We start from the raw sequence: 25190 nt of genomic DNA on the forward strand, positions 1-25190 counted from the left end.
TGTTTGTGTTAAGAGCTTCTTATAAACTTAACAGTTCATCTGACCTGGTTTATCTGCGCCAATGGTTTTATCATCAATACAAGGATCTCGATGAAAAGATTTAAATCACACATCTAGTGTTTGTTTCACTTCAGATCCAAACAAAAGTCTGGATTTAAACGTGTTTCATGAAGGAAACTGATGGTAACGTTCTCATCTGAAAACATTTGAACAGTGACAAAAGATTTAATTCAAGTGTGATTCAAACTTCAAATGTAAAAGCAGCAAATGACGACATTGGAGAAGCTGAGGTCAAATCTTGGCATTTTATTGTTGAGCGTGAACTCTGTTGAGTGGAGGACAGCTGGACTCCGACAGAGACAAGAAACCAGCAGATTATTGATGTGCAGTTTGGATGGTTACAGTGTGAGAGGTGGACAGACGGTGTGTTTGAGAACATCAGGAGTTTATCAGCAGACAGAGTGAAAGCTCACAGCCGAGGTGGAGCGGCACAGACAAAAGTTCCTGTGAGGATCTGCTGAACTCAATCATTAAAACAGTCACTGGAGTTCTGTTGCATGTGGCGTCTCACATCTTTAGTTCAAAGATTCTCAAGAGATGTTTCCTGGTGGATGAAGGACGACGTGCAGCTTCAAGCTCTCCTCCGTCTTCTCTCTTTCTTCTAGAAGCACTTGCGGTGGACGATGCTGGGGCCGGACTCGTCGTACTCCTGCTTGCTGATCCACATCTGCTGGAATGTGGAGAGGGAGGCCAGGATGGAGCCACCGATCCAGACGGAGTACTTCCTCTCTGGAGGAGCGATGATCTGAAGGTGAGGAGGGAACAAAGGTCAGTGGGTCTTCCCTCCAGCAGAGAGTGAAGGACAAGAGGTCGCATCTTGTACAGATCGTTAATATCTGAGGAGATTGTGATTCGTGAATATGAGCTAAAGTAATGTTTTTAAATGTTGACGACCCCTTAAAACATCCGTTAAAGTTTTCATGTGTGAGACAAGTGGTGAAAAGTTTAAGTTACAGATCATGTGGGATAAGAACTCTTAGTGTTTACTCGAGTAAGAATTCATGTTTCCTGTGATTGGTTGAAACCAAAAATCTACGTGAACGCCCACACTGCGTACCTTGATTTTCATGGTGGGAGGGGCCAGGGCAGTGATCTCCTTCTGCATGCGGTCAGCGATGCCGGGGAACATGGTGGTGCCGCCGGACAGCACAGTGTTGGCGTACAGGTCCTTACGGATGTCCACGTCGCACTTCATGATGCTGTTGTAAGTCGTCTCGTGGATGCCGGCCGACTCCATTCCTGAACACAGACACGGGTTAGGACTCAGTTGAACTTGTAGCACGTACCACTAACACCAGGAGGATATGATGAGGTCAGAAAAGTGTTTTCACAAACCGAGGAACGACGGCTGGAAGAGCGCCTCCGGGCAGCGGAACCTCTCGTTCCCGATGGTGATGACCTGTCCGTCAGGAAGCTCGTAGCTCTTCTCCAGGGTGGAGGAGCTGGCCGCTGTCTGCATCTCCTGCTCAAAGTCCAGAGCCACGTAGCTGAGCTTCTCCTTGATGTCACGCACAATCTCACGCTCGGCTGGAGTTCAATCAGGAAACATTTGAGTTAGAAAGACAAATATTCTGGACACAGAAAAAGGTTTCAAGACATTTACAAGCTGCAGACATCAGAAGTGACAAGCTTCCTACCGGTGGTGGTGAAGCTGTAGCCTCGCTCGGTGAGGATCTTCATCAGGTAGTCGGTCAGATCTCGGCCAGCCAGGTCCAGACGGAGGATGGCGTGAGGCAGAGCGTAGCCCTCGTAGATGGGAACAGTGTGGCTGACACCGTCACCAGAGTCCATCACGATACCTGGCAGAGCAGAACACAGGCAGTCAGAAAGAGAACGTCCTGAACTCAGTGACCTGCAGGCTTCTACAGTTAATCTGCTCTGCTGCACTTTCACTATCAGCCACTAGGGGCAGAGCAGGGACTAAATCTATCTGAGGTCATTTTGTGACTCGTGCTAAGATCTGACAGCTTTGAGAGAGTCGGTGGTCGTGTTCTCACCTGTGGTACGACCGGAGGCGTACAGTGACAGGACGGCCTGGATGGCCACGTACATGGCCGGACAGTTGAAGGTCTCGAACATGATCTGGAACAAAGACATATTGAAGAGTTAGAACAAAACGACCTCACTCAAACTCTGTGGCTCAGTTCCTCCTTTTCACACGTTGGGATGTTGAGGGTTCGTTTATCGAACCTGAGCCGTCGTCACTTGGGCTTTGATCTGAAGCTTTAATCAGAGAGTTTTAAAACTAGGCTCAAACTCAAGTGGTGTAAACGAGGTGTCACCTGCACGACTCAAAACAGCTTCAAGCTCTTAAGGACTCTTGTTGTTTCTCTGATTGAAATGTTCCAGAGTCCAGTGACGTGTTGAAGACACAGACGTCATGTTGTCAAGTTCAGCAACATATAAATAAGTGTCTGTGGTGCAGAGGAGCCTGGAGTCTGGATGTAAAGCTCTGGTACTGAACTCGTCTGTGATGTGGAACCAAGCGAGGAGTGTACCGTGTGGACCGCTCGCTCTCAACTCACCTGAGTCATCTTCTCCCTGTTGGCCTTGGGGTTGAGCGGAGCCTCGGTCAGCAGGACTGGATGCTCCTCAGGAGCAACACGGAGCTCGTTGTAGAAGGTGTGATGCCAGATCTGCAGGACAGGACAGACGGTCAGAGGACAAACCACAAACCATCAAGCTCACCAGCTCTCCGGTCACTTCTCCATCAACACAAACATCACCTTCTCCATGTCGTCCCAGTTGGTGACGATGCCGTGCTCGATGGGATACTTCAGGGTCAGGATGCCTCTCTTGCTCTGAGCCTCGTCTCCCACGTAGCTGTCCTTCTGTCCCATTCCCACCATCACGCCCTGCACACACACAAAGCTTTAAACCTGCAGTGACGGTTTGATGGTCTGAGACACGAGGTGGCGTCAGGTGTCCTTCCTTACCTGGTGTCTGGGGCGGCCCACGATGGACGGGAACACGGCGCGGGGGGCGTCGTCCCCAGCGAAGCCGGCCTTGCACATGCCGGAGCCGTTGTCAACAACGAGGGCAGCTACGTCGTCTTCCATTTCTGAAAATGCAGAATAAAAGGGTTACTCATTTCTCCAATAACAAATATACACTCAAGACTTTGTTCCTCTTCATTTTCAACTGGTCAGGACGTGTTGAAAAGTTTGAAAGTTGTTGTATAAATAACATTTAATATCAACTATTATCTGATCGTGTACTGCTGTTTTGGAAAATTAATAGTTTCTAAAATGTTAAATAAAAAAAATAAATTTATCTATATTCAACTTCAAATGCAGAAGTCATTAAAAAAAGATTCCAAGCCAAATGATTTGAAGCAGATGTTTTCTTGTCAAAAGTTGAAATGTAAGACACAAGGTTGGACTGAATAAGAAGAGGAGCCTGTGTGAAGAGCAGCTGGAGACGTGTGAGGAGTCCAGAGCTGCTGCCTCAGCTCGGACTCGTTCAAGTGAAGAAGAAAGTGATCCTAGGTCCACAGACTCTTCCCTGAGTCCTGCCGCTCAGACACAGGGAGCGTCGGGCGTGGCCGTTCGTCTGTTGCTTCACTTTCAAAAACCAGTTCCGTCAGAACAGAACTGGACGTGATGAAACATGTTCGCTGACCTGGAATTTCATCAGAGCCGTGTTCAAATTGGAATTTGTGTCTTTTTTTCATGCTCATTGTGAAGAACTTAAACATTTAATAAGTTGATATATTTTCAGGCAGTTCTATTAAGTTGAGTGAAAGGAAACAGATTGATGAACTCTAAATTAAAATATATGAACTAAATAAGTTTTAAAAACTGGATTTTCCATTACAGAGCTTCTGCTTTTTAAGATTCAGCTCAATGAGGAAGTAAGAACTTCAGGAAACAGGAAGCTCGAGCAGTTTGACACATTAACTCTTCACATGAACAAACCTCTGACGCACTGGCTTTAACAGGGCGTAATGACTGTCCTTTTCACAGTAAGAGCTCCGCAGCTCACAAATAGGGTTAAACAAACCAGGAAGTAACTGTGGAATCATAAACACTAAAATAAGACGGTTTAAAAACACTAGACTGATAAGGTGTGGAACCTGCACCCAGATCTTTACAATGAGGGAGCAGCGGTTTCCTGATGCGACACATGTGGTGAGACGAGGCGTCACAGAAAGCTTCCGTGTAAAACTCACTTCTATCACAACGTTCCACAGCTTGTCTAACTACATACACGTCACCGGAGTGATTCCTCAGTGCAGATGAGCAAGGCAGCAGCAGCTTCTTACCTGTGCAGGTGAGTGTTTGTGTGCAGGTGAAGTCTCGCGCTGTTCCTCTGCTCCAGCTGTGCTCGTCAATGCGCAGTCACGAGAGGAACCAACACGTTTTAACTGCTCGCGGGTTCACGGCTGTTGACCATATAAGGTAACGTTCACTCAACCCCCTCCTCATTGGTCCAGGTGAGCCTGCAGCCTCGTGTGGAGCCGCCAGTCTGCGTCCTGATTGGCTGTTGAAGACATCCGTCTAAAAACTTTCTCTTCACAAACTACAGATTTCAGCTGAGGAGGAGCAGGCCTGTGGTTGGTCCGTCACACCGGAAGCTTGAGTAAAGATACACATGTTTCCTTTAAAGTACAAAAACAGCTTGAGACAACTAGGAAATGTCTCTGTGTGTGTGTGTGTTAGAGAGAGAGAGAGAGAGAGAGAGAGGAAGTAACTGAAGAACTGAATTCACTGCACAGTAGATTTGGTTTTTAACTGATGTGTCCACACATTTACACTTCCTGTTGTGTGTTTGTTCAAGCATAGTTATAAAGATATAAAATGAGAAAACAATTATATATTAAAATACTATAAGCACCAGAAGTAGAGATACTTGTGTTCAAAACGACTCCAGAAATAGTAAAAGTATTGATTCAATATCTACTGCAGTAAAAGTCTCCTGGTCACATGTTCTCCTCTCCTCTGTGCTGAGTCTCTCGTCCGTTCAGATTGATTCCTCTCTTTTATATCTGAAGTGTTTGATTTGCACTGATACACAACAAGCACTCTAATTTTCTCTGTTGTCTGTTTAGGTTGAAGTTTGTGTCGATGGTGGGAAGGTGACGCTCGATGATGCAAAATGAAAAAAAATACGATTCTCCTCAAACGCATTAAAGTAAAGAGCCTGTTTAAAAAATGTGAAGAGGAGAAAGTTCAGATATTTTTGTGAAAAGACTTGATGCAGATGCCTGAATAACCTACTTAAATACTTTAATTCAGTATTTTTACTTTGCCACTTCCCACCTGTTTTTAAACGGTTCAGAAAACTCTTCACACTCTAAACACTATGAAACTGTCTATATGAGCTTCACAAACAAAATGTGGTTTGATTGATTGACACTCCAACATAGTGGGTGGCAGCAATGCAGATTAACGCTGGTCACCATCGACCATAAATGAGATTAATGAAGAAGTCAATAATGCAAATAGTTTTTTTTGCTGGTTCAAGATAAAGCTGATAAACCAGAAGGTGACGTTAGGACACTGCTGCAGGATGAAGCTCTACCACACATCGGAATATACAATCTGGGTTGTACAAACCAGTGGTGCTGAAGCTTTACTGAGGTTAAAGTTCAATTCAAGTCAATCTTATTTCAAGATTCAAGATTCAAGATTTTTATTGTCAAATGCATAACAATAACATTAAGCAGTCGCTGGCAATGAAATGCTTGAGTCACAGGCTATCTTCTAGCAATGCTCAAGTAATTACAACCAAAAAAATAAAATAGAAATATTATAAAATAGAATAAAATAGAATATCAACATTTAAAATAGAAAATAAAATATATATGTATAAATATAGATATTTACAGATGAAGAGAGAAATAAATTAAAACAATAGTGCAATTTCCATTAAACCAAATCATAATATATACATTATCTCAAGGCTCTTTACATATTAAAGGGCCCATAATGGGTGGATGTGGCTGAGGGGTAGCGCGGTTGTCCATCTTGTAGATATGTAAAAAAAAAAAGAAAGAAACTGGTAAAACATGATAAAGTAGGTCACAGAGTTCCTCTGGTCTCAGCTGCTTCAGGATCAGAGCAGAAGCTGCAGCTGGTTTGTACCGAGCTGGAGTTTCTGTGTCCTCCTCCACTCGGCTCTCACTGAAACTAACACTCCCTCATCACCTGAATCCTCCCAATAAAACAGGAACTGGGAACGAGAACCAGTTCTGAGGGAGAGGTACCGCAGGTCCTTCCTTCCTGCTGCTGTCAGGCTGTACAACCAGCTGCGAGCCCATTGAACACACAACACAATTCGTGAAATTTATGCAATTTATTTAATTATTTAAACCTTCAAATTTCCCCACTGTGGGAATATTAAAGGATTCTGATTCTGATTCTGATTCTGATTCATCTTCATCTGCATGAACTGAGCTGGCAACTGGTTCTTAGTAAGTGTGAGCTGGCTCCACACTTCTGCAGATAGGCTCAGACTCAGATTCACATTCACATTTAAATGGATAAAGGTTTGGTTGTTTGTTCGATTTAAAAAAAGAAAAGAAAAAAGTTTTATTCAATCCTCCTATATTCGGTTAAAACAAAGAAAAAGAGCAAAGCTTAAGAATCACCCAATGTTCTGAATCATCCTGTGTTTGCTCAGAGGCAAAGTAAAGCGACAGACACATTTAATTATGGTGTGGTATGTTTTAGTTTGATTTTATTTTATCTTTAAATCTTAGCAACTGTCATTTGGACTTAAAAAAAAAACTTTAATGTACATATCCACATTCTGTCATTTGTCTATCTTTTCCCACAATAATAAACAGAGAAATGGGGATTTTCAGGCATTTTCTGATTAAAAATTGTAATTGTTTTATCCAGCCCTAATGTGAAGAATTTCAGTCGGGGTTTAGAACCAATCACAGCACGGAGACAGACTTGATTAAAGTCACTAACAACCTTCTGATGGCTTCAGATGTTTGTGTCTGTCCTCGTCCTGTAAGATCTCAGTGCAGCATTCAACACTATTGATCATCACATTTTATTATAGAGACTAAAAAAGTTAATTAACATTAAAGGAACCGCCCTAAACTGGTTAAATCTAATTCTTCAGATTGATTCCAATTTGTGCAAATTAATGATGAGTCATCTGTGCGCACCAAAGTTAACCATGGTGTTCCACAGGGCTCTGTGCTCGGCCCAATTTTATTCTCATGATATATGCTTCCACTAGGAAACATTATCAGGACCCACTTGGTAAATTTCCACTGCTATGCGGATGACACCCAGTTATACTTGTCATTAAAACCTGAACAAAGTAATCAATTAACTAAACTTCACGTCTCAAGGACAAAAAAAACCTGGATGACCCCTGAGTTTCTCTTCTGAGATAAAACAGAGGTTATAATACTTGGCCCTAAACACATTAGAGATACATGATCTAATGATGAAGCTGCTCTAGACGACATTGCCCTTGCTTCCAATGAAACATCGGGAACTTGGGAGTGATCTTTGATAAAACAAATTTCTAGGACGGCCTTCTTCCACTTGTTTAATATGTCAAAAATCAGTTTGTCCTAAATGCTGAAGCACGTGTCCTCACAAGAACCAGGAACAGAGACCACCTGTCTCCTGTGTTTGCTTCTCTACACTGACTTCCTGTTACATCTAGAATAGAATTTAAAATCCTCCTCCTCACCTACATTAATAATATGTCAGCATCAAACCTTAAAGAGCTGATCGTACCTTATCACCACTAGAACCCTGAGCCCTGAGACTTTGTCCCTAAAGTCTCTAGAAGAAGAGGAGGAGGAGGAGGAGCCAGAGCTTCAGCATCAAGCTCCTCTCCTGTGGAATCATCTCAGCTTCAGTTGTGGAGGCAGACTCCATCTGTACGTTGAGGATTCAAACCTTCCTTTAGGATAGAGCTTTTAGTCAGAGCCGGTCCAGGTTCGTCTTAGACCTGATCTTAGTTCTGCTGCTATGGGTCTAGAAGGTCGGGGTCACATGACACACAGAGCTTCTCTTTCCAGATTCTCCATCCTAATATCAAAGATATTAATATCTCATCAATACATGTTACTGACTGGACTTCTTCCCCCGATTATTATCGTGGTGGTGGATCCTGATCGTGGACTATGATCACAACAAGACTATTTAATATACATTTCTCCTCAGATACTCGACCACTACTGACAATAATCCATCAGGTCATTGACCTTCAGTTCTGCTTCAAAGTGTTTATTCTAATCAAAGCTGTAAAGACTCTGATCTTTCTGATGTCCTCTGAGACACGGGACATCTGTCGGACTAGTGTCCGTCCTGGGAGACGGATCCTCACGTGTCTGAGGTTTCTACCTTCTTCATCTCCAGACCCTTCCTCAATCCGCTAGCTACCAAGTATTTGCTTCTTTATCGACCAGGTGAGGTCCAGAATATAAACACTCTGGATCTTAAATTACAGCCTACGCTACCATAGCCACTAGACGTCACTTGCTTTAACTCTAAAATGATATCAAGTCAACATTAATACTTCTACTTGACCAAGCAAACACAACGTCCTGACTTAAAGGAGGATGCCCGGCGGCTTCGGATGAGCTAAGGAACACAGACCGTCTGGAGCAGCTTCATTCATGAGCAGACCAGACTACCTGAGGCAGACACCCCGAGACAGTTACAGTTCTCTAGACCCTTCACTGTCCCCAGCTTTCATCCAGGCCCCTGGGGCTGAAGCAACAGCATCCACACTGGAGGGATGCTGAGGACCTCTTCCTCATCCGGAGCTGGGAGAGAATCCTCACATCACTCACCTAGCATGTTCATCTTGTATTGTGTTTCTTGTTGTGTGGGTGCGTGCATGTTAGATTTTAGACAGCACACTCAGTCTTTCATTTTTCTTTTTTTTAATGGTTTTGCCTTTGTTCGTTCAAATACATTTTAAGTTGAATAATCAAAAAGTTCTACCACCACACAGATCAGGTCATTTGTTTCTCAAAGCACCAGAATGTGTCCGGCCTGCTCGAGCTCACGAGACACTACAGACATGAGCAGCAGCAGAAGAACAGTTACATTATCTCAAACATTAAAACAGTCACTGGAGTTCTGTTGCATGTGGCGTCTCACATCTTTAGTTCAAAGATTCTCAAGAGATGTTTCCTGGTGGATGAAGGACGACGTGCAGCTTCAAGCTCTCCTCCGTCTTCTCTCTTTCTTCTAGAAGCACTTGCGGTGGACGATGCTGGGGCCGGACTCGTCGTACTCCTGCTTGCTGATCCACATCTGCTGGAATGTGGAGAGGGAGGCCAGGATGGAGCCACCGATCCAGACGGAGTACTTCCTCTCTGGAGGAGCGATGATCTGAAGGTGAGGAGGGAACAAAGGTTACAGATCATGTGGGATAAGAACTCCTAGTGTTTACTCGAGTTAGAATTCATGTTTCCTGTGATTGGTTGAAACCAAAAATCTACGTGAACGCCCACACTGCGTACCTTGATTTTCATGGTGGGAGGGGCCAGGGCAGTGATCTCCTTCTGCATGCGGTCAGCGATGCCGGGGAACATGGTGGTGCCGCCGGACAGCACAGTGTTGGCGTACAGGTCCTTACGGATGTCCACGTCGCACTTCATGATGCTGTTGTAAGTTGTCTCGTGGATGCCGGACGACTCCATTCCTGAACACAGACACGGGTTAGGACTCAGTTGAACTTGTAGCACGTACCACTAACACCAGGAGGATATGATGAGGTCAGAAAAGTGTTTTCACAAACCGAGGAACGACGGCTGGAAGAGCGCCTCCGGGCAGCGGAACCTCTCGTTCCCGATGGTGATGACCTGTCCGTCAGGAAGCTCGTAGCTCTTCTCCAGGGTGGAGGAGCTGGCCGCTGTCTGCATCTCCTGCTCAAAGTCCAGAGCCACGTAGCTGAGCTTCTCCTTGATGTCACGCACAATCTCACGCTCGGCTGGAGTTCAATCAGGAAACATTTGAGTTAGAAAGACAAATATTCTGGACACAGAAAAAGGTTTCAAGACATTTACAAGCTGCAGACATCAGAAGTGACAAGCTTCCTACCGGTGGTGGTGAAGCTGTAGCCTCGCTCGGTGAGGATCTTCATCAGGTAGTCGGTCAGATCTCGGCCAGCCAGGTCCAGACGGAGGATGGCGTGAGGCAGAGCGTAGCCCTCGTAGATGGGAACAGTGTGGCTGACACCGTCACCAGAGTCCATCACGATACCTGGCAGAGCAGAACACAGGCAGTCAGAAAGAGAACGTCCTGAACTCAGTGACCTGCAGGCTTCTACAGTTAATCTGCTCTGCTGCACTTTCACTATCAGCCACTAGGGGCAGAGCAGGGACTAAATCTATCTGAGGTCATTTTGTGACTCGTGCTAAGATCTGACAGCTTTGAGAGAGTCGGTGGTCGTGTTCTCACCTGTGGTACGACCGGAGGCGTACAGTGACAGGACGGCCTGGATGGCCACGTACATGGCCGGACAGTTGAAGGTCTCGAACATGATCTGGAACAAGACATATTGAAGAGTTAGAACAAAACGACCTCACTCAAACTCTGTGGCTCAGTTCCTCCTTTTCACACGTTGGGATGTTGAGGGTTCGTTTATCGAACCTGAGCAGTCGTCACTTGGGCTTTGATCTGAGGCTTTAATCAGAGAGTTTTAAAACTAGGCTCAAACTCAAGTGGTGTAAACGAGGTGTCACCTGCACGACTCAAAACAGCTTCAAGCTCTTAAGGACTCTTGTTGTTTCTCTGATTGAAATGTTCCAGAGTCCAGTGACGTGTTGAAGACACAGACGTCATGTTGTCAAGTTCAGCAACATATAAATAAGTGTCTGTGGTGCAGAGGAGCCTGGAGTCTGGATGTAAAGCTCTGGTACTGAACTCGTCTGTGATGTGGAACCAAGCGAGGAGTGTACCGTGTGGACCGCTCGCTCTCAACTCACCTGAGTCATCTTCTCCCTGTTGGCCTTGGGGTTGAGCGGAGCCTCGGTCAGCAGGACTGGATGCTCCTCAGGAGCAACACGGAGCTCGTTGTAGAAGGTGTGATGCCAGATCTGCAGGACAGGACAGACGGTCAGAGGACAAACCACAAACCATCAAGCTCACCAGCTCTCCGGTCACTTCTCCATCAACACAAACATCACCTTCTCCATGTCGTCCCAGTTGGTGACGATGCCGTGCTCGATGGGATACTTCAGGGTCAGGATGCCTCTCTTGCTCTGAGCCTCGTCTCCCACGTAGCTGTCCTTCTGTCCCATTCCCACCATCACGCCCTGCACACACACAAAGCTTTAAACCTGCAGTGACGGTTTGATGGTCTGAGACACGAGGTGGCGTCAGGTGTCCTTCCTTACCTGGTGTCTGGGGCGGCCCACGATGGACGGGAACACGGCGCGGGGGGCGTCGTCCCCAGCGAAGCCGGCCTTGCACATGCCGGAGCCGTTGTCAACAACGAGGGCAGCTATGTCTTCTTCCATTTCTGAAAAGTCAAGAATAAAAGGGGTTGGTCATTTTCTCCAATAAACACAAATGATCAACCCGAGTATAATAATCTTCAACCTGTCAAAACGTCTTCACTGTAAAACTGCATTTCCTTCAGGTTCATGTTCTGTGGTTTCTACTGCTGCTTTGTCATTGGAAATTTATTTTACTGTTGATTTAAGACTCGTTCTGGACTTGAAGCTCAGAACTTTTCTGATTTCGATACCACTCGTGTCGTCAGGTTCTCTGTTCAGGCCCCGGCTGAGAGGATTCTTCCCTTTTAAAATGTGTCTGTCTTCAATTCCTCTTTTTCAACTCGTCAAGAAATGTTTCCTGGTTTGCACACGGTTGCATAAATATGACACTATATAAAGAGAGTCATTTAAAATTGACACTGAACTACCTTAAGCAGATGTTTTGTCAAAAGTTGAAATGTAAGACACAAGGTTGGACTGAATAAGAAGAGGAGCCTGTGTGAAGAGCAGCTGGAGACGTGTGAGGAGTCCAGAGCTGCTGCCTCAGCTCGGACTCGTTCAAGTGAAGAAGAAAGTGATCCTAGGTCCACAGACTCTTCACTGAGTCCTGCCGCTCAGACACAGGGAGCGTCGGGCGTGGCCGCTCGTCTGTTGCTTCACTTTCAAAAACCAGTTCCGTCAGAACAGAACTGGACGTGATGAAACATGTTCGCTGACCTGGAATTTCATCAGAGCCGTGTTCAAATTGGAATTTGTGTCTTTTTTTCGTGCTCATTGTGAAGAACTTAAAAAACATTTAATAAGTTGATATATTTTCAGGCAGTTCTATTAAGTTGAGTGAAAGGAAACAGATTGATGAACTCTAAATTAAAATATATGAACTAAATGTTTTAAAAACTGGATTTTCCATTACAGAGCTTCTGCTTTTTAAGTCTCATGTGAGAAACACAGTTTCAGCTCAATGAGGAAGTAAGAACTTCAGGAAACAGGAAGCTCGACCCGTTTGACACATTAACTCTTCACATGAACAAACCTCTGACGCACTGAGAATGAACACGTCTCCCGCTCGTTGCTCATTTACAGTTCACCAGCTGGAGACTCACTTTATTACTGAATAGCTTTAGATAAACAAGGAAATAACTGTGGGAGGATCCACGTTCAAATAAGCCACTAGAAAAAAGTGTGTTAAATGAGAGTAGAGCTTTAAAATGTGGCTGCTGGTTTAGTATCAGTGTGCTGGTTTAATGTCTGTGTAGATGAGCAAGGCAGCAGCAGCTTCTTACCTGTGCAGGTGAGTGTTTGTGTGCAGGTGAAGTCTCGCGCTGTTCCTCTGCTCCAGCTGTGCTCGTCAATGCGCAGTCACGAGAGGAACCAACACGTTTTAACTGCTCGCGGGTTCACGGCTGTTGACCATATAAGGTAACGTTCACTCAACCCCCTCCTCATTGGTCCAGGTGAGCCTGCAACCTCGTGTGGAGCCGCCAGTCTGCGTCCTGATTGGCTGCTGAAGACATCCGTCGAAAAGATCTCTTCACAAATTACGGAATTCAGCTGAGGAGGAGCAGGCCTGTGATTGGTCCGTCACACCGGAAGCTTGAGTAAAGATACATAAGTTTCCTTTAAAGTAAAAAAAACAGCTCGAGACAACTAGGAAGTGTGTGTGCGTGTGTGTGTGTGTGTGTGTGTGTGTGTGTGTGTGTGTGTGTGTGTTTGTGTGTGTGTGTGTGTGTGTGTGTGTGTGTGTGTGTGTGTGTGTGTGAGTGAGAGGGAGAGAGAGAGGAAGTAACTGAGGAACTGAATTCACTGCACAGTAGATTTGGTTTTTAACTGATGTGTCCACACATTTACACTTCCTGTGGTGTGTTTGTTCAAGTATAGTTATAAAGATATAAAATGAGAAAACAATTATATATTAAAATACTATAAGCACCAGAAGTAGAGATACTTGTGTTAAAAACAACTCCATTACATTACATCACATTACATTTGGCTGAGAATTTTGTCCAAAGCGACCTACATTAGTACACTCAACATTTATGAGGGGCCATTCAAGGCTTCAGTATCTTACCAAGGACACTTCTGCATGCAGAGGGGGAAGAGACTTCAGAAATAGTAAAAGTATTGATTCAATATCTACTGCAGTAAAAGTCTCCTCGTCACTTCCTCCATCTTGTTTCTCCAGATCACATGTTGTCCTCTTCTCTGTGTGAGTCTCTCGTCTGTTCAGATTGACCATTTGTGTGTTTATTATTTTTCTTTATGTTCAGTTCTTGTTGGATGTGTGTGTGTGTGTTGTATTATAGAACAATCACCCAGTCCTTCTCATTTAGTTTAATGATTTGGAATTTCCCCTGTGTTGCCTCTAATACATTTGAAGTTGAATAATCAAAGTTGCACCAGCACACAGTTCAGGTCACTTGTTTCTCAAAGCACCGTGTCCGGCCTGCTGGAGCTCACGAGACACTACAGACGTGACCGAACATGAGCAGCAGCAGAAGAAGTGATACGCGTCCAAACACGCTCACCCACTCCTCACTCATCCTAATATGGTTATAGCTGCGTTCAAGAAGTCAACCTGGCCTCGGACAACATGTGAAACTCCGGGCCTCGAACAGGAGGAAGCTCACCAACTGATGGTGGCGTCACGGTGGGTTGATGCTTGGAGGAAGGTCGACTCCCCCAATTCATCATATCCAGTCATAGCAGCTTTGACTTCATTCTCAAATGCAAAATATATGTGTTATATGCCTGACTCTAATTCTCTCGGTCATTGTCTTTTATATTCCATCAAACTGCCTGATAAAAACCCTTATGTCAGTAACAAGTTCATATATCTTGGTCATTTGATCACAGGTCAAAGACGGATGATATTTCCGGGGGATGCAGTGTGATGTGTGTGCAGTGAACACACCTCGATACTGCCCACTTCTGGTCAAACTATAAAATAGCAAGCTGAAGGAGTCTTGACGCTTCCTGGATGATCTCGTGTGAGTGACATGAGGGGTCGACGCTTAAAGACTGAAAAATGTAATCATCTTAGTTTGACCGAATCTGAGGTTTCACACTACATTACCATCTGCAGACATTAATAAATAGATATAAGTTTATTAAAGCATATATATATTTGTTTTTTACAGCAAGAGAGAGCATAGAGAAAAGACAGACCTGCTGGAAGGACCTGTGGGAATGAAGTGAGCAGGATTAACTTCCTGTTCTTCACCCAAACACCTCCAGCATGTGGCTGAAGATCCATCCGGCCCACTACGCTCCACTCCAGCTACACTCGTCCTACTGGTTGTTAAACCTCCCCTCAGGCAGGTGGAGACACAACCAGGTACTCACATGCCTTCAGCAACAATAGAAACCAAGGGAGCTGCTACCAATGCCTTAACATCCAAAACATCAAACGCGGTCCAAAGGACAGCTTCTGTCCATGAAGAGGAACAGGGACAGAGAGGAACTTCTCCACTGACCATGAGTGGTCAGATGGAGCTATGCAGCGACTGGGAGATGTTGGTGGAAGTGGGCCAGTGGCTCCCAGTCTTCCTCGCGTCTTCCTGGTGGGATTGACCCGAGGGGACAACCTTGATGAATCAGAGGAGAAGTCACACATGGCGTTTGAGGCCGAGCACCGTGGCTGGAAAGCGATGGTTTGTGCTGTGGAGGTCGGCTGCAGGAGTTCCTCTTCGATCTTGATCCCAACTCTGAATAATAAATATAATTTAATTTCAGTGATACATATTAAGAAACTTTTTCTTTGCTTTCTGGAGTTTCTGTCTCTCTGGATGTAAACTGAAATGTCTGCAGATCGCTGATCACAGAACATTTCACCTGCAACACGACACTTCACCACTAGATGTCGATAAATTCTACACACTGAACTTTTGACAGATGACACAAAAATCATCTGCTCCATGAAACCTGTCTCTGTGTTCACTTCTGGAGACCTCACCCCCGAACCTGAGGGGAAAGAAGATCTGTTTGATTTATTAATAATAATATAATTACACTGGGACACTGACCTGTTGGTCACATGTTCCTCACATGTTCCTGACTTGTTCCTGACATTTTCTGGAGGTTCTGTCTGTGAGAACAAACGTCTGAGTCAGTGTCTGTGGACATGGTCTGGATCTTCTCCTGCAGCCTCCTGGTAACATGTGTGTAGTTTTTCCTGACTCTTGCTGAGGGTTAAGGACAGAGGATGTCACACCCTGTTAAAGCCCTATGAGATGAAAATTTGATTGATTGATTGATTGATAACATGTCAGAGTGAGTCCATGTGAGGAACCAGCAGGACAATATGTGGAAGCTTCCCAGTGAGCGAGTGGACGTGTGGATGAGGTTTCTAACACGTGACGTGAAACCTGAAGAACACAAACATCTCAGGATGAAGAAGAGGAGCCGGACACGTAGAAGACGAAGACGTCCACTTGGAAACACAAAGAGATTCCAGATCTTCTGGTGATAGAGGAAAGACACAGGGAGAGAGAGTGAGTGAGAGAGAGAGGAGGAGAGAAAGAAAGGGAAAGAGAGAGAGGGAGAGAGGGAGAGAGAGAGAGAGAGGGAGTGTTTGCTTTGTCATGGTTCCAGTTCCGTTCTGTGTCACTATAAAAGAAGTAAACTTAAAAACCTAAATCAGCAGGTTGTGCACCATGAGGATTTATCCTAAACCAACAGAGCCTGAATAAAAAGTGGATCAATCATTAAACAATTTAATACAAATTAGAGTTTAAACAAATACATTTCTATTACATCTTTAATCAGTATCTTAAACTTCTAATATTTGATATGTTAACCTTTAACCAACAGAGATGTAATAGGAGAACTGGTGTAGCTGGTTGAATTTGAATGCCCCCCCCCTCCATCCCAGTGGTGTGGATGAACTGTCCCTTTAATCAGCCTCACCTAGTTCAGGTGTGTTCTCTCTCGGCCCAGCAGCTGATTTGACTGAAACCGTTTCCTGGTTCTACTCAGTGATTCAAACCCTGAGCTGCAGAGAGAAGCAGAACCTCAGAGGGCAGAGGTCAGAGGGTCCCGGACTGAACCCACTGAACCAGAACCTGCTGCAGACTGGGCCCATCGACCAGGACACGTTCTGAACGGTAAGAACAGGGAGCACCAAACCCCTTTTCTTACGTTCTAAGTAGAACCAGAGATCACAGCTGCTTCTGAGTGTTTGGAATCAAATCGATGGTTTTTATCACCGACACAACTCGACGCTGAGGAGCCGTGTTGTCATTGAGGAGGTTTCCACAGCAGCTTGTTTCTGAACACGGAGCCACGGGAGGAAACCAGTGAGAACCACTTGTGGAGTTTGATATTAAACTGCTTTTCAAACCAGGTTTGATCTTTCTATTTATTCAAGGACCGTATACATTTTAAATATCCAGTTTGGTGAGAGCTTTTTTTCATGTACAACCCCACCCCCCCCCCCCCCATCCCCCACACACAAGCACACACAAACGCACAATGATGCATTATTTTCTGAGATGTGTGATTTTATTGTCCGATGTGACTAGAGAGTAAGTTTAAAGTCGCTGAGGATGAAGGAGGCTTGAGTTGGTTTCAGATAAATGAACTTATTAGTTGTGGTTAGTTTCTGATTGACAGGAGTGATGATAAAAACACATGAGTGGAGTTCAGCTGATCAATTTGACAATAAGAGTGAAACCCGATGCTGAGGCTTCACTGCTTCACTTCCTGGGAGGTTATCTGGTTCTTCTCTTGGATCTCCTGTCAGAGATCTGATCTTCTTCTTCTCCTCTGTGTCATGATGGCCTTCTTTAAATCAGTCAAACTGTTACCACTGATATGAATGAAAGGATTTGTCCCCACACAAAAGTGACGTCTCTGAGCGTGAGCCTCCAGTTATTATTATCCTATCTTATTAATAACCATCGTAGTGACCAGTTCCTCAAAGCAGTGCTGTCTCCTCCCAGGCCGTCAGCTTCTTTATCAACAAACTGTGTGAGAACGTTTTCAGATCAGCATCGGTTTCATTTCAAAATGTCACAATTAATTAGAAACAGAAAACTTTGTGTTTGACTCTTTAAAACACACACTCACTCACTCACTCACTCACTCACTCACTCACACACACCATCTGATTACGTGTCTGATAATTCCAGCTCGGCATCGGCACCAGGACGAGCGGCCATCTTGATTTGCATTTCATTTCCATTTGGTGAATAAAACCTCAATGCAAATGGAACCCAGCTCCAGTTGAGTAGTTTCACTGTTACACACACACACACACACACACACACACACAAACACACACACATATAACTGAAGGTATTCAAACTGCTGGAAGTGTGATCCTCAGAACTGACCCCAGATCTCCATCACTGCTCTGAACCCTTTGATTACAAGCTATTCAAACTTCTCATGCACAACACGGCTCAAAGACCCGTATTCACTTCCTGTGTCTGGTTGTTTCTCTGCTTTAACTAGCTGTTAGCTTGTTAGCTTGTTAGCTTCTCTTTCTCACTAGTAATGGATTGTAAAATAAGACTTGAATCAGATGTGTGGAGTGAATGGCAGGTGTCCTCTAGTGATTACATAGTGTGTGTTGATGATGTATTTTCTCCTCTCCAGTTTCATGAGGTCGTCTGAGGCATCTTCATCACTTCATCATCTTCGTCATCTTCACTGATGCTTCCTGTTTCCTGCTGAACATTCCTCATCACTTCTCCTTCCTCTAAACCCCGCCCCCACTCCCCACCTGACATGAATCCGTTCACAGAGTCAAACCTGAAATCTCTTCTTTGTGATGTCACTGCTTCACACTCAGACCACGCCCCCTGCAAAGATTCCCACAGTCCATCCGTCTCCAGTCCACCGGCCCCTCAGGTCGTCCCGACCAATCACAGCTCTCCTCCCTGTGAAGCCTCATCAGACCAACATGGAGGTCAGGACGTGGTCCGATCTCCAGACTCAGGCCTCGAGGTGACACCGGAGACGCCCCCTCCATTCTCTGTCCCCTCAGCAAACCCTTACCACCCCCCCGTCCCCGGCCTCCACTCCTGCCAGGTCTCCATCATCATCCCGTCCCCGGTTCCCCCCCCTCCTGTCCCGCCTCAGAGCCCCGAGGACTCCCCCGACCTGGAGTGCGCCATCTGCCTCTGCGACTTCAACAACGTGTTCCGCTGTCCCAAGATGCTTCACTGCAGGCACACCTTCTGCTTGGAGTGCCTGGCACGCATCAACATCAATTCGTCCGAGCCCGGCGCCATCCAGTGCCCGCTGTGCCGCAGACTCACGCCCCTGCCCGACCTCGGCCTGCCCAGACTGCCCACGGACTCAGACGTCCTGTCCTACCTGCCGAGCGCCATGCAGAGGGTCTACAGCATCCGCTTCCTCCGCAATAAAGGGAAGCTGAAGGTCAAAAGGTCAGGCTGTTAGAATCGTCAGGATTCTAAACAAAAAAAATATCTTTAGTCTCTACGTCTGACACAAATTAGAAATGTAAATCTTGTAACGCTGTCTTTTTCCCTAAGGTCGTCAGAAAGACACCAGCGGTGGGGTCAAAGGTCGTCAAGGGATGCAAACCACTCTCTGAATGTGGGCCGTCCCAGTCCGTCTGTCCAGGGCCAGCGCGGGGGGGGTACGGTGGGCGGAGGTTGGTTCAGGCTGAGGGGCCAGCCGGCGTGTCACGTCTTCCTCCTGATGTGCGTGCTGATGATGACGGCGCTGCTGACCGGCATCTTCATCTTCCTCCTCATCCTCTGGAGGTCGACCATGTGAGTGACATCACTTCCTTTTTATATTTTGAAGTTCCACGTCTCACTCCGTTTACTGAGCAACAGGCGAGGAGAGGATGGAACGCAGCGACCTTCAACCTTTAACCTTTAACTTTATACTGGAGCTAAAACGAAGACGTGCAGCCGAGGAGGAAGTTCACTCCGGTCACAATCTGTAGCCGAGTGTGTTCACGCCCACTGTTTCTCACCGTCTCAGATTTCAGGCGACAGGATGAAGTCATGACGAGCTGATGATGATGATGATGATTTCATGTCTAAAAGTCTGAAATATTGAACTTTTGAGTCAGGGCCTGAAACATGAGGCCGGTCAGCAGGTGGCGCCCTCCTCCTCCTCCTCCTCCTCTTCATATCAGATGGTTGGTCTTATGAATCCAGGTTCTCAGACGTCTGAGTTTTCTGCTTCTAAACAAAGGAAGTGATGAATTTTAAAAACTTACTGTGGCTGTTTATTCTCACAGAGAGTTTTTCTTTCATTTGAATGAATCCTCATGAAACCTTTTGTTTTTAACAGATGTTAAAGATCATAAACCTCAGTTTGTAAACTGCCAGATTCTTAAAAAGCTGGTTGAATAAATAAAATGAAATCCTGACTATTGACATGGACCCACGCCTCAAAGGGGGGGGGGGGGGGGTAAAAAGGCCTAAAAGAAATAGTTTTACATGAACAACTGTCATCTCGTCCACAGCTGAAAACAACGGAGCCGTCAACAAGCAACTGTCCCTGAAGCTCTTTACAAATTAAAATCTCAGGTGTCATCGCTTAAAACACAATTTAAAAGATTATTGTCAAAACTAAATTTCCATGTGATGGCTTAAGAGAAAAATATATTTATTTCAAACCTATTGTCCTGTTTTTTTATGTTCACTGTGTTTAAGGCTTTGACCTTTAAACAACCTGTTTTACTGTGTAATGTAAAATAAATGATTTTATATTTTTACAACTGTTTTAGCAAAACCTGCAATGTCATCATGTTTGCTCTGTTACACCTAAATAAACTATTTTTGAATTAAACAAATGAAAGTGAGTTAACCATGTTTCTAACTTCTACTGCAAAGTGACACTTTGTTCTTTAAATTTAAAATTGAGACAAACATGAGTCTTTAAACCTGAAGTTAATTCACACATAAGCAACATCAGCCGTCCTCAGTTCATTGTCTTTTTAAAATGTATAGTTTTTAACAGCCTTACTCATTGTTACATTTAAAGATATATGCATCTTTTATTTATTTATATATATATATAGTGTAATGTAAGTTACTTACTACTTAGTGTTGCATATTTTTATTGACTCTTGCTGCTGTTATGGTACACACTCTCTCCTCTTCTCTTAATGAGGACATGTTCCTGTATGAATCAGTGGAGCAGCTGATACATGAAGGACAATCAGAGACACGACTGATGATAAGAACATGAAGAAGAGAAGGTCACACGACACCTGATCCAAGAACAGTTTGAGGACGAAGACGAACTCTGAGGCTGAACGAGAACCTGAGTTGTCCTCCATTAAACACAGAGAGAGGACCAGTGAGAGTCCAGCAGGTGGCGCTGCAGCACCAAACATTTAGGGAATCGAAAATGTCTCCACAGAGAGAGACGTCTGTCTGTCTGTCTGTCCCTCTGTCTGTCTCTCTCTCTCTCTGTGTGTCTGTCTGTCCCTCTATCTGTCCCTCTCTCTCTGTCCCTCTCTCTCTCTGTCCCTGTCTGTCTGTTTGTCTGTCTCTCTATCTCTCTCTCTCTCTCTGTCCCTGTCTGTCTGTCTCTCTCTCTGTCTGTCCCTCTCTCTCTGTCCCTCTCTATCTCTCTCTCTCTCTGTTCCTGTCTGTCTGTCTCTCTCTCTGTCCCTCTCTATCTCTCTCTCTCTGTTCCTGTCTGTCTGTCTCTCTCTCTCTCTCTATCTGTCTCTCTGTCTTTCTCTGTCCCTCTCTATCTCTGTCTGTCTGTTTGTCTATCTGTCTGTCTCTCTCTCTGTCTTTCTCTGTCCCTCTCTCTCTCTGTCTGTCTGTTTGTCTATCTGTCTGTCTCTCTCTATCTCTCTCTCTGTCCCTGTCTGTCTGTCTCTCTCTCTGTCCCTCTCTATCTCTGTCTGTCTGTTTGTCTCTCTGTCTGTCCCTCTCTCTCTGTCCCTCTCTATCTCTCTCTCTCTCTCTGTTCCTGTCTCTCTCTCTGTCTCTCTCTGTCCCTCTCTATCTCTGTCTGTCTGTTTGTCTGTCTGTCTCTGTCTGTCCCTCTCTCTCTGTCCCTCTCTATCTCTCTCTCTCTGTTCCTGTCTCTCTCTCTGTCTCTCTCTGTCCCTCTCTATCTCTGTCTGTCTGTTTGTCTGTCTGTCTCTCTCTCTGTCTCTCTCTGTCCCTCTCTATCTCTGTCTGTCTGTTTGTCTGTCTGTCTCTGTCTGTCCCTCTCTCTCTGTCCCTCTCTATCTCTCTCTCTCTCTGTTCCTGTCTCTCTCTCTGTCTCTCTCTGTCCCTCTCTATCTCTGTCTGTCTGTCTCTCTCTCTCTGTCCCTCTCTATCTCTGTCTGTCTGTCTCTCTCTGTCTGTCCCTCTCTCTCTGTCCCTCTCTAGCTCTCTCTCTCTCTCTCTGTCTCTGTGTCTCCGGAGGAATCAGTTTTCTGTTTGGATCAGAGCTGTTGATTCCTCGGTGACACAGTGTGAATGTGTGTTAATAGGTTGTGTGTCTGAACGTGTGTTAATAGTTTGTGTGTGTGTGGATGCTCCTTGACAACACTGTTAAACACGCCTGTGTCCATGGAGACAATCCACCACTGGAGTCCCGCCCAGTTTGGAGACGTGTCTGTCTTCTCTCTGTCCCTTCTGTCTTCAAGAGGAACTGATGAACACAAGACGACCTTGTCTTCTCCCTGGTGAGTGTCTTTGGGCCTCGAAGTCGTCCCCACGTCCTGGTCGTCAGATCAGCAGGAGACACTGGATCCTCCACACGCGTGATCCCGGTGACTCCTTCTGTCCATCGGCTCGTCCTCCTTCTCGTCTTCTGTCCTCAGTCTGATCTGTTACTTATAGTTTCACATGGTAGTTTAGGGACTAAAATGTCCTCACCTACGTGGGCGGAGTCTACCTGTACTTGACTCTGATTGGTTTGTAGACGTCGTGAAGACTGCAGCATCCTGCTTCTTCTTTTTCTTCTTCTTCTTCTTCTCTTGTTTAATTCTGTCTCTACTTTCTGTGATTGGTCCAAAAGTCCAAACTGTCCAACAAAGTGTTTCAGTTTGATCCAGAACCAGAACTCCTCCTCTGCTCTGAGGAACCGTTCACACCTGATGTTCAGGTTCATACTGAATCCAACGAGGTGTGAACGAGTCCTGACACGTGTCCTACATCTTTATATTATATTATTATTACTATTCAACTAAATGTTTCCCTGAATGTGTGAGAATGGAGCTGAGCTGCTCAGCGGCGCCTCCTGCTGGTGACCCGGGTCAGGAGGCGTCCAGTTTGATCCAGAACTGATCACATGATGCCAGACTGGTCCTCACAGCGACGAGAGAGAGGGAGAGAGGGAGGGAGAGAGAGAGAGAATCTCTTCTTACATTTAGAAAAACCTGATTGTTTAAAATCTCTTCATAACACGTTATCCCAACTTATATAACTGCACTGACTCTTTTCTTTAGATGACATTACTCCTGGATATATTATAATCATGTAGTATAATATATATTTTGACATAATACTTTATTATTTATTATAGAACATGTGTATTGAACAGTTTATTTTTGGGAAACGACCTGAGAATTGTTCTGTTGTTGGACTGAGGAGGTTTCTCAAGGTCATTGACCTCATTCACAACAAACTCATTCATCTGTGAGCACAGTCACACACAAACACACACGCACACACACACACACACACACAGGTTTTGTTTGTGTGACAGAGGCTTGTTGTTGAAGCAGGAGAGAACTTCTTCATTGTCTGCTCTTACATTCAAACACAAACACACTCTTTGAGTGTTAAACTCAAACAACAGAATAAAACACAACACACGTGAAAACAGGAGATCTTCAAATTCTCCTGTTTAGAATCATTTCCTCTGAATCTGGAGCTACACAGTGCAAACAGATGATGGACCTGAGAGCTCGTGATCCATCTCCAGATGTTCAGCTTGGTCTTCATCAGCGGCTCGGCCTCCTGAAGAACAAACCGTGTCCACTCAGCAAACTGACAGATGTTTTCTGCATCTGGACATTCACTGGTGATGTAAAGAAGGTTTAGAAATGGAGGCTGTGACTTTTATCCGTAAGAGTTTTCAAATTAAAACAGGCTCAGAAGAGTTTCTCAACTTTGAGTGGCTCAACTTTTCTAATGTTAACAGGAGACATGAAAATCCTTCAGTCCTGTCCCCACAGCTGAGGACACAGGACACAGGACTTAATCTAACGAAGGAGTTGAACCTGAGTTCACCGAGCCCTCATCCACCTGTGTGAGGATACCTTCAGGTTAGTCATTTCTTCTTTTCTTCTCACACTGCTGCAGCCCGTGTGGCGTCCTGCACGCTACCTCCACCTCCCACAGATATTCAGCCCGAGGCCGAGCTGCTGTACCTCGGCTGTCTCTGTGGGGCTGTCTGTTTTTCTTGGCTGTATTTATGTCCTCTTCTTAAACCCAGCAGAGTGTAGCCCGGGAGAACGATGCCTGAAAATACCAAATAATGTTCCCTTTGCACGAAAAGTGAGAGGATTAGACGCAGGATGGAGAGACAAAGAAGTTTGAAGTGAAGGTGCGGAGGAGGCGGAGGAGTTCAGATCACTGCTTCTTCTTCCAAAAATATATTTTCATTGACTTGAATCCAGAACCTTCAACCTGAGGTGATCAAACCACTTCTCTTTTCTCGTTGTCACGCAATCATTGTTTTTCATCGAAGCCATGAAGTCGTTTATACCTGAAACAAACTGTAACTTCAGAAAAACTGCAAACAGACAAAATGTGAGATGTTCTGAAAACTGCATGAGCTGCACTTTTGTGTTGCTACTTGCAGCACGTTTGTGTATTTGACTGTTGCATGTGTTTGCAGTGAGTGTGTTGTCAACGCACACAACACACACCGACAGTAGTTTGAGTGAAAGCAACAAAAACACTTTGGATCCAGGTGTAAGAGGAATTTAACCTTAAATTAGACCAAAGTCGTGGACGTCTGTCTCAGACGTTTTGTCTGTGAGTTTGAAGATTCCCATAAAACTAGCTGAGGGGTTTAGGGTGAGACCAGGAGGCGGATACTTTCTTTAACATTGTGAGATGTGGTGCAGATTCAAATTCTAGTGACTTTATGTTGTTTAATAGCTGTCTGTGGAGGAAGGAGCTCGACTCAGTCACGATGTTCATCTACTAAAGTTATGTTTATACATGTTCTACAGTGAGAAATACTATTGTTATGTTTCTTTGATGCTTCTGTGTGTTTTTCTGCTTTGACACAGAAAGAGGTTTCCACCACGTCCTCGTGTTCACGGCTGATGAATGATAGTAATGTTTACACCTCGGACAAAATCATGTTAAAATTTCACAAAATTAGAAACTATAAAACTGACATGTAGAAAATAATATAAATATGTGAGAGCAAATTAAAAGTTCAGTGTGTAAGATTTAGGTAAAAGTCTAAATATAAAATAATCTTAGTGATGTTTTCACTAGTGTGTTTCATCTGAATTACTTAATTCTAGAATGCGGCCTTTTAATTGAAATACTTTATATATAAATACTTTATATGTACATCGGCAGTTGGTCCGCTCTCTGGAGGCGGCCATGTTTTTACGGTATCCCAGACTGGACAAACTAAACCTTTTGGTTTTAACTGAAGCTCCCAGAGGTTTTATTAAAAGTTTGAAAATATCATTCTCAGTCAAACTTGAGTAAGAACAAGAAACTCTGCTGCGCTCATTGTCCAAAACACCTGGAACATTAGAAACCCGGCTTTTTAATACAGATTAGAA

General features: G+C 44.8%; 3 protein-coding genes and 1 long non-coding RNA gene across 5 annotated transcripts; 2 read left to right on the plus strand and 2 right to left on the minus strand.

Moving 5' to 3' along the window:
* Positions 1-291: 291 nt before the first annotated feature.
* LOC133935491 (actin, non-muscle 6.2) lies at positions 292-4468 on the minus strand. Its single transcript, XM_062381251.1, has 9 exons — positions 4325-4468; positions 2997-3121; positions 2787-2915; positions 2586-2696; positions 2058-2142; positions 1698-1859; positions 1396-1587; positions 1118-1299; positions 292-805 (listed from the first exon to the last, which is right to left on the minus strand). Exons 2-9 carry the CDS (start codon positions 3117-3119, stop codon positions 662-664), a joined length of 1128 nt encoding a protein of 375 aa, XP_062237235.1. The 5' UTR covers positions 3120-3121; positions 4325-4468; the 3' UTR covers positions 292-661.
* Positions 4469-8909: 4441 nt separating this feature from the next.
* Positions 8910-12933, minus strand: LOC133935507 (actin, cytoplasmic-like). The gene is made up of 9 exons (XM_062381252.1): positions 12775-12933; positions 11390-11514; positions 11180-11308; positions 10979-11089; positions 10452-10536; positions 10092-10253; positions 9790-9981; positions 9512-9693; positions 8910-9380 (listed from the first exon to the last, which is right to left on the minus strand). The coding sequence occupies exons 2-9, from the start codon at positions 11510-11512 to the stop codon at positions 9237-9239; spliced, it is 1128 nt and encodes a 375-aa protein (XP_062237236.1). The 5' UTR covers positions 11513-11514; positions 12775-12933; the 3' UTR covers positions 8910-9236.
* A 491-nt stretch (positions 12934-13424) lies between these two features.
* LOC133935549 (uncharacterized) lies at positions 13425-15204 on the plus strand. Its single transcript, XR_009913691.1, has 3 exons — positions 13425-14138; positions 14345-14518; positions 14629-15204. It is a non-coding gene; the product is annotated as an uncharacterized LOC133935549 (long non-coding RNA).
* A 1189-nt stretch (positions 15205-16393) lies between these two features.
* On the plus strand, positions 16394-20231 carry LOC133935523 (RING finger protein 225). Of its 2 annotated transcripts, XM_062381253.1 has the most exons (5): positions 16394-16593; positions 17620-17712; positions 18089-18882; positions 18991-19233; positions 19941-20231. In XM_062381253.1, exons 3-5 carry the CDS (start codon positions 18221-18223, stop codon positions 19942-19944), a joined length of 909 nt encoding a protein of 302 aa, XP_062237237.1. In that variant the 5' UTR covers positions 16394-16593; positions 17620-17712; positions 18089-18220; the 3' UTR covers positions 19945-20231. The 2 variants fall into 2 exon arrangements, with proteins under 2 accessions (XP_062237237.1, XP_062237238.1); XM_062381254.1 differs by lacking the exon at positions 17620-17712.
* The last annotated feature ends 4959 nt before the right edge of the window (positions 20232-25190 follow it).

The sequence above is a fragment of the Platichthys flesus genome, chromosome 3, assembly GCF_949316205.1.
Source record: "Platichthys flesus chromosome 3, fPlaFle2.1, whole genome shotgun sequence".
In the NCBI taxonomy this organism is placed as follows: domain Eukaryota; kingdom Metazoa; phylum Chordata; class Actinopteri; order Pleuronectiformes; family Pleuronectidae; genus Platichthys; species Platichthys flesus.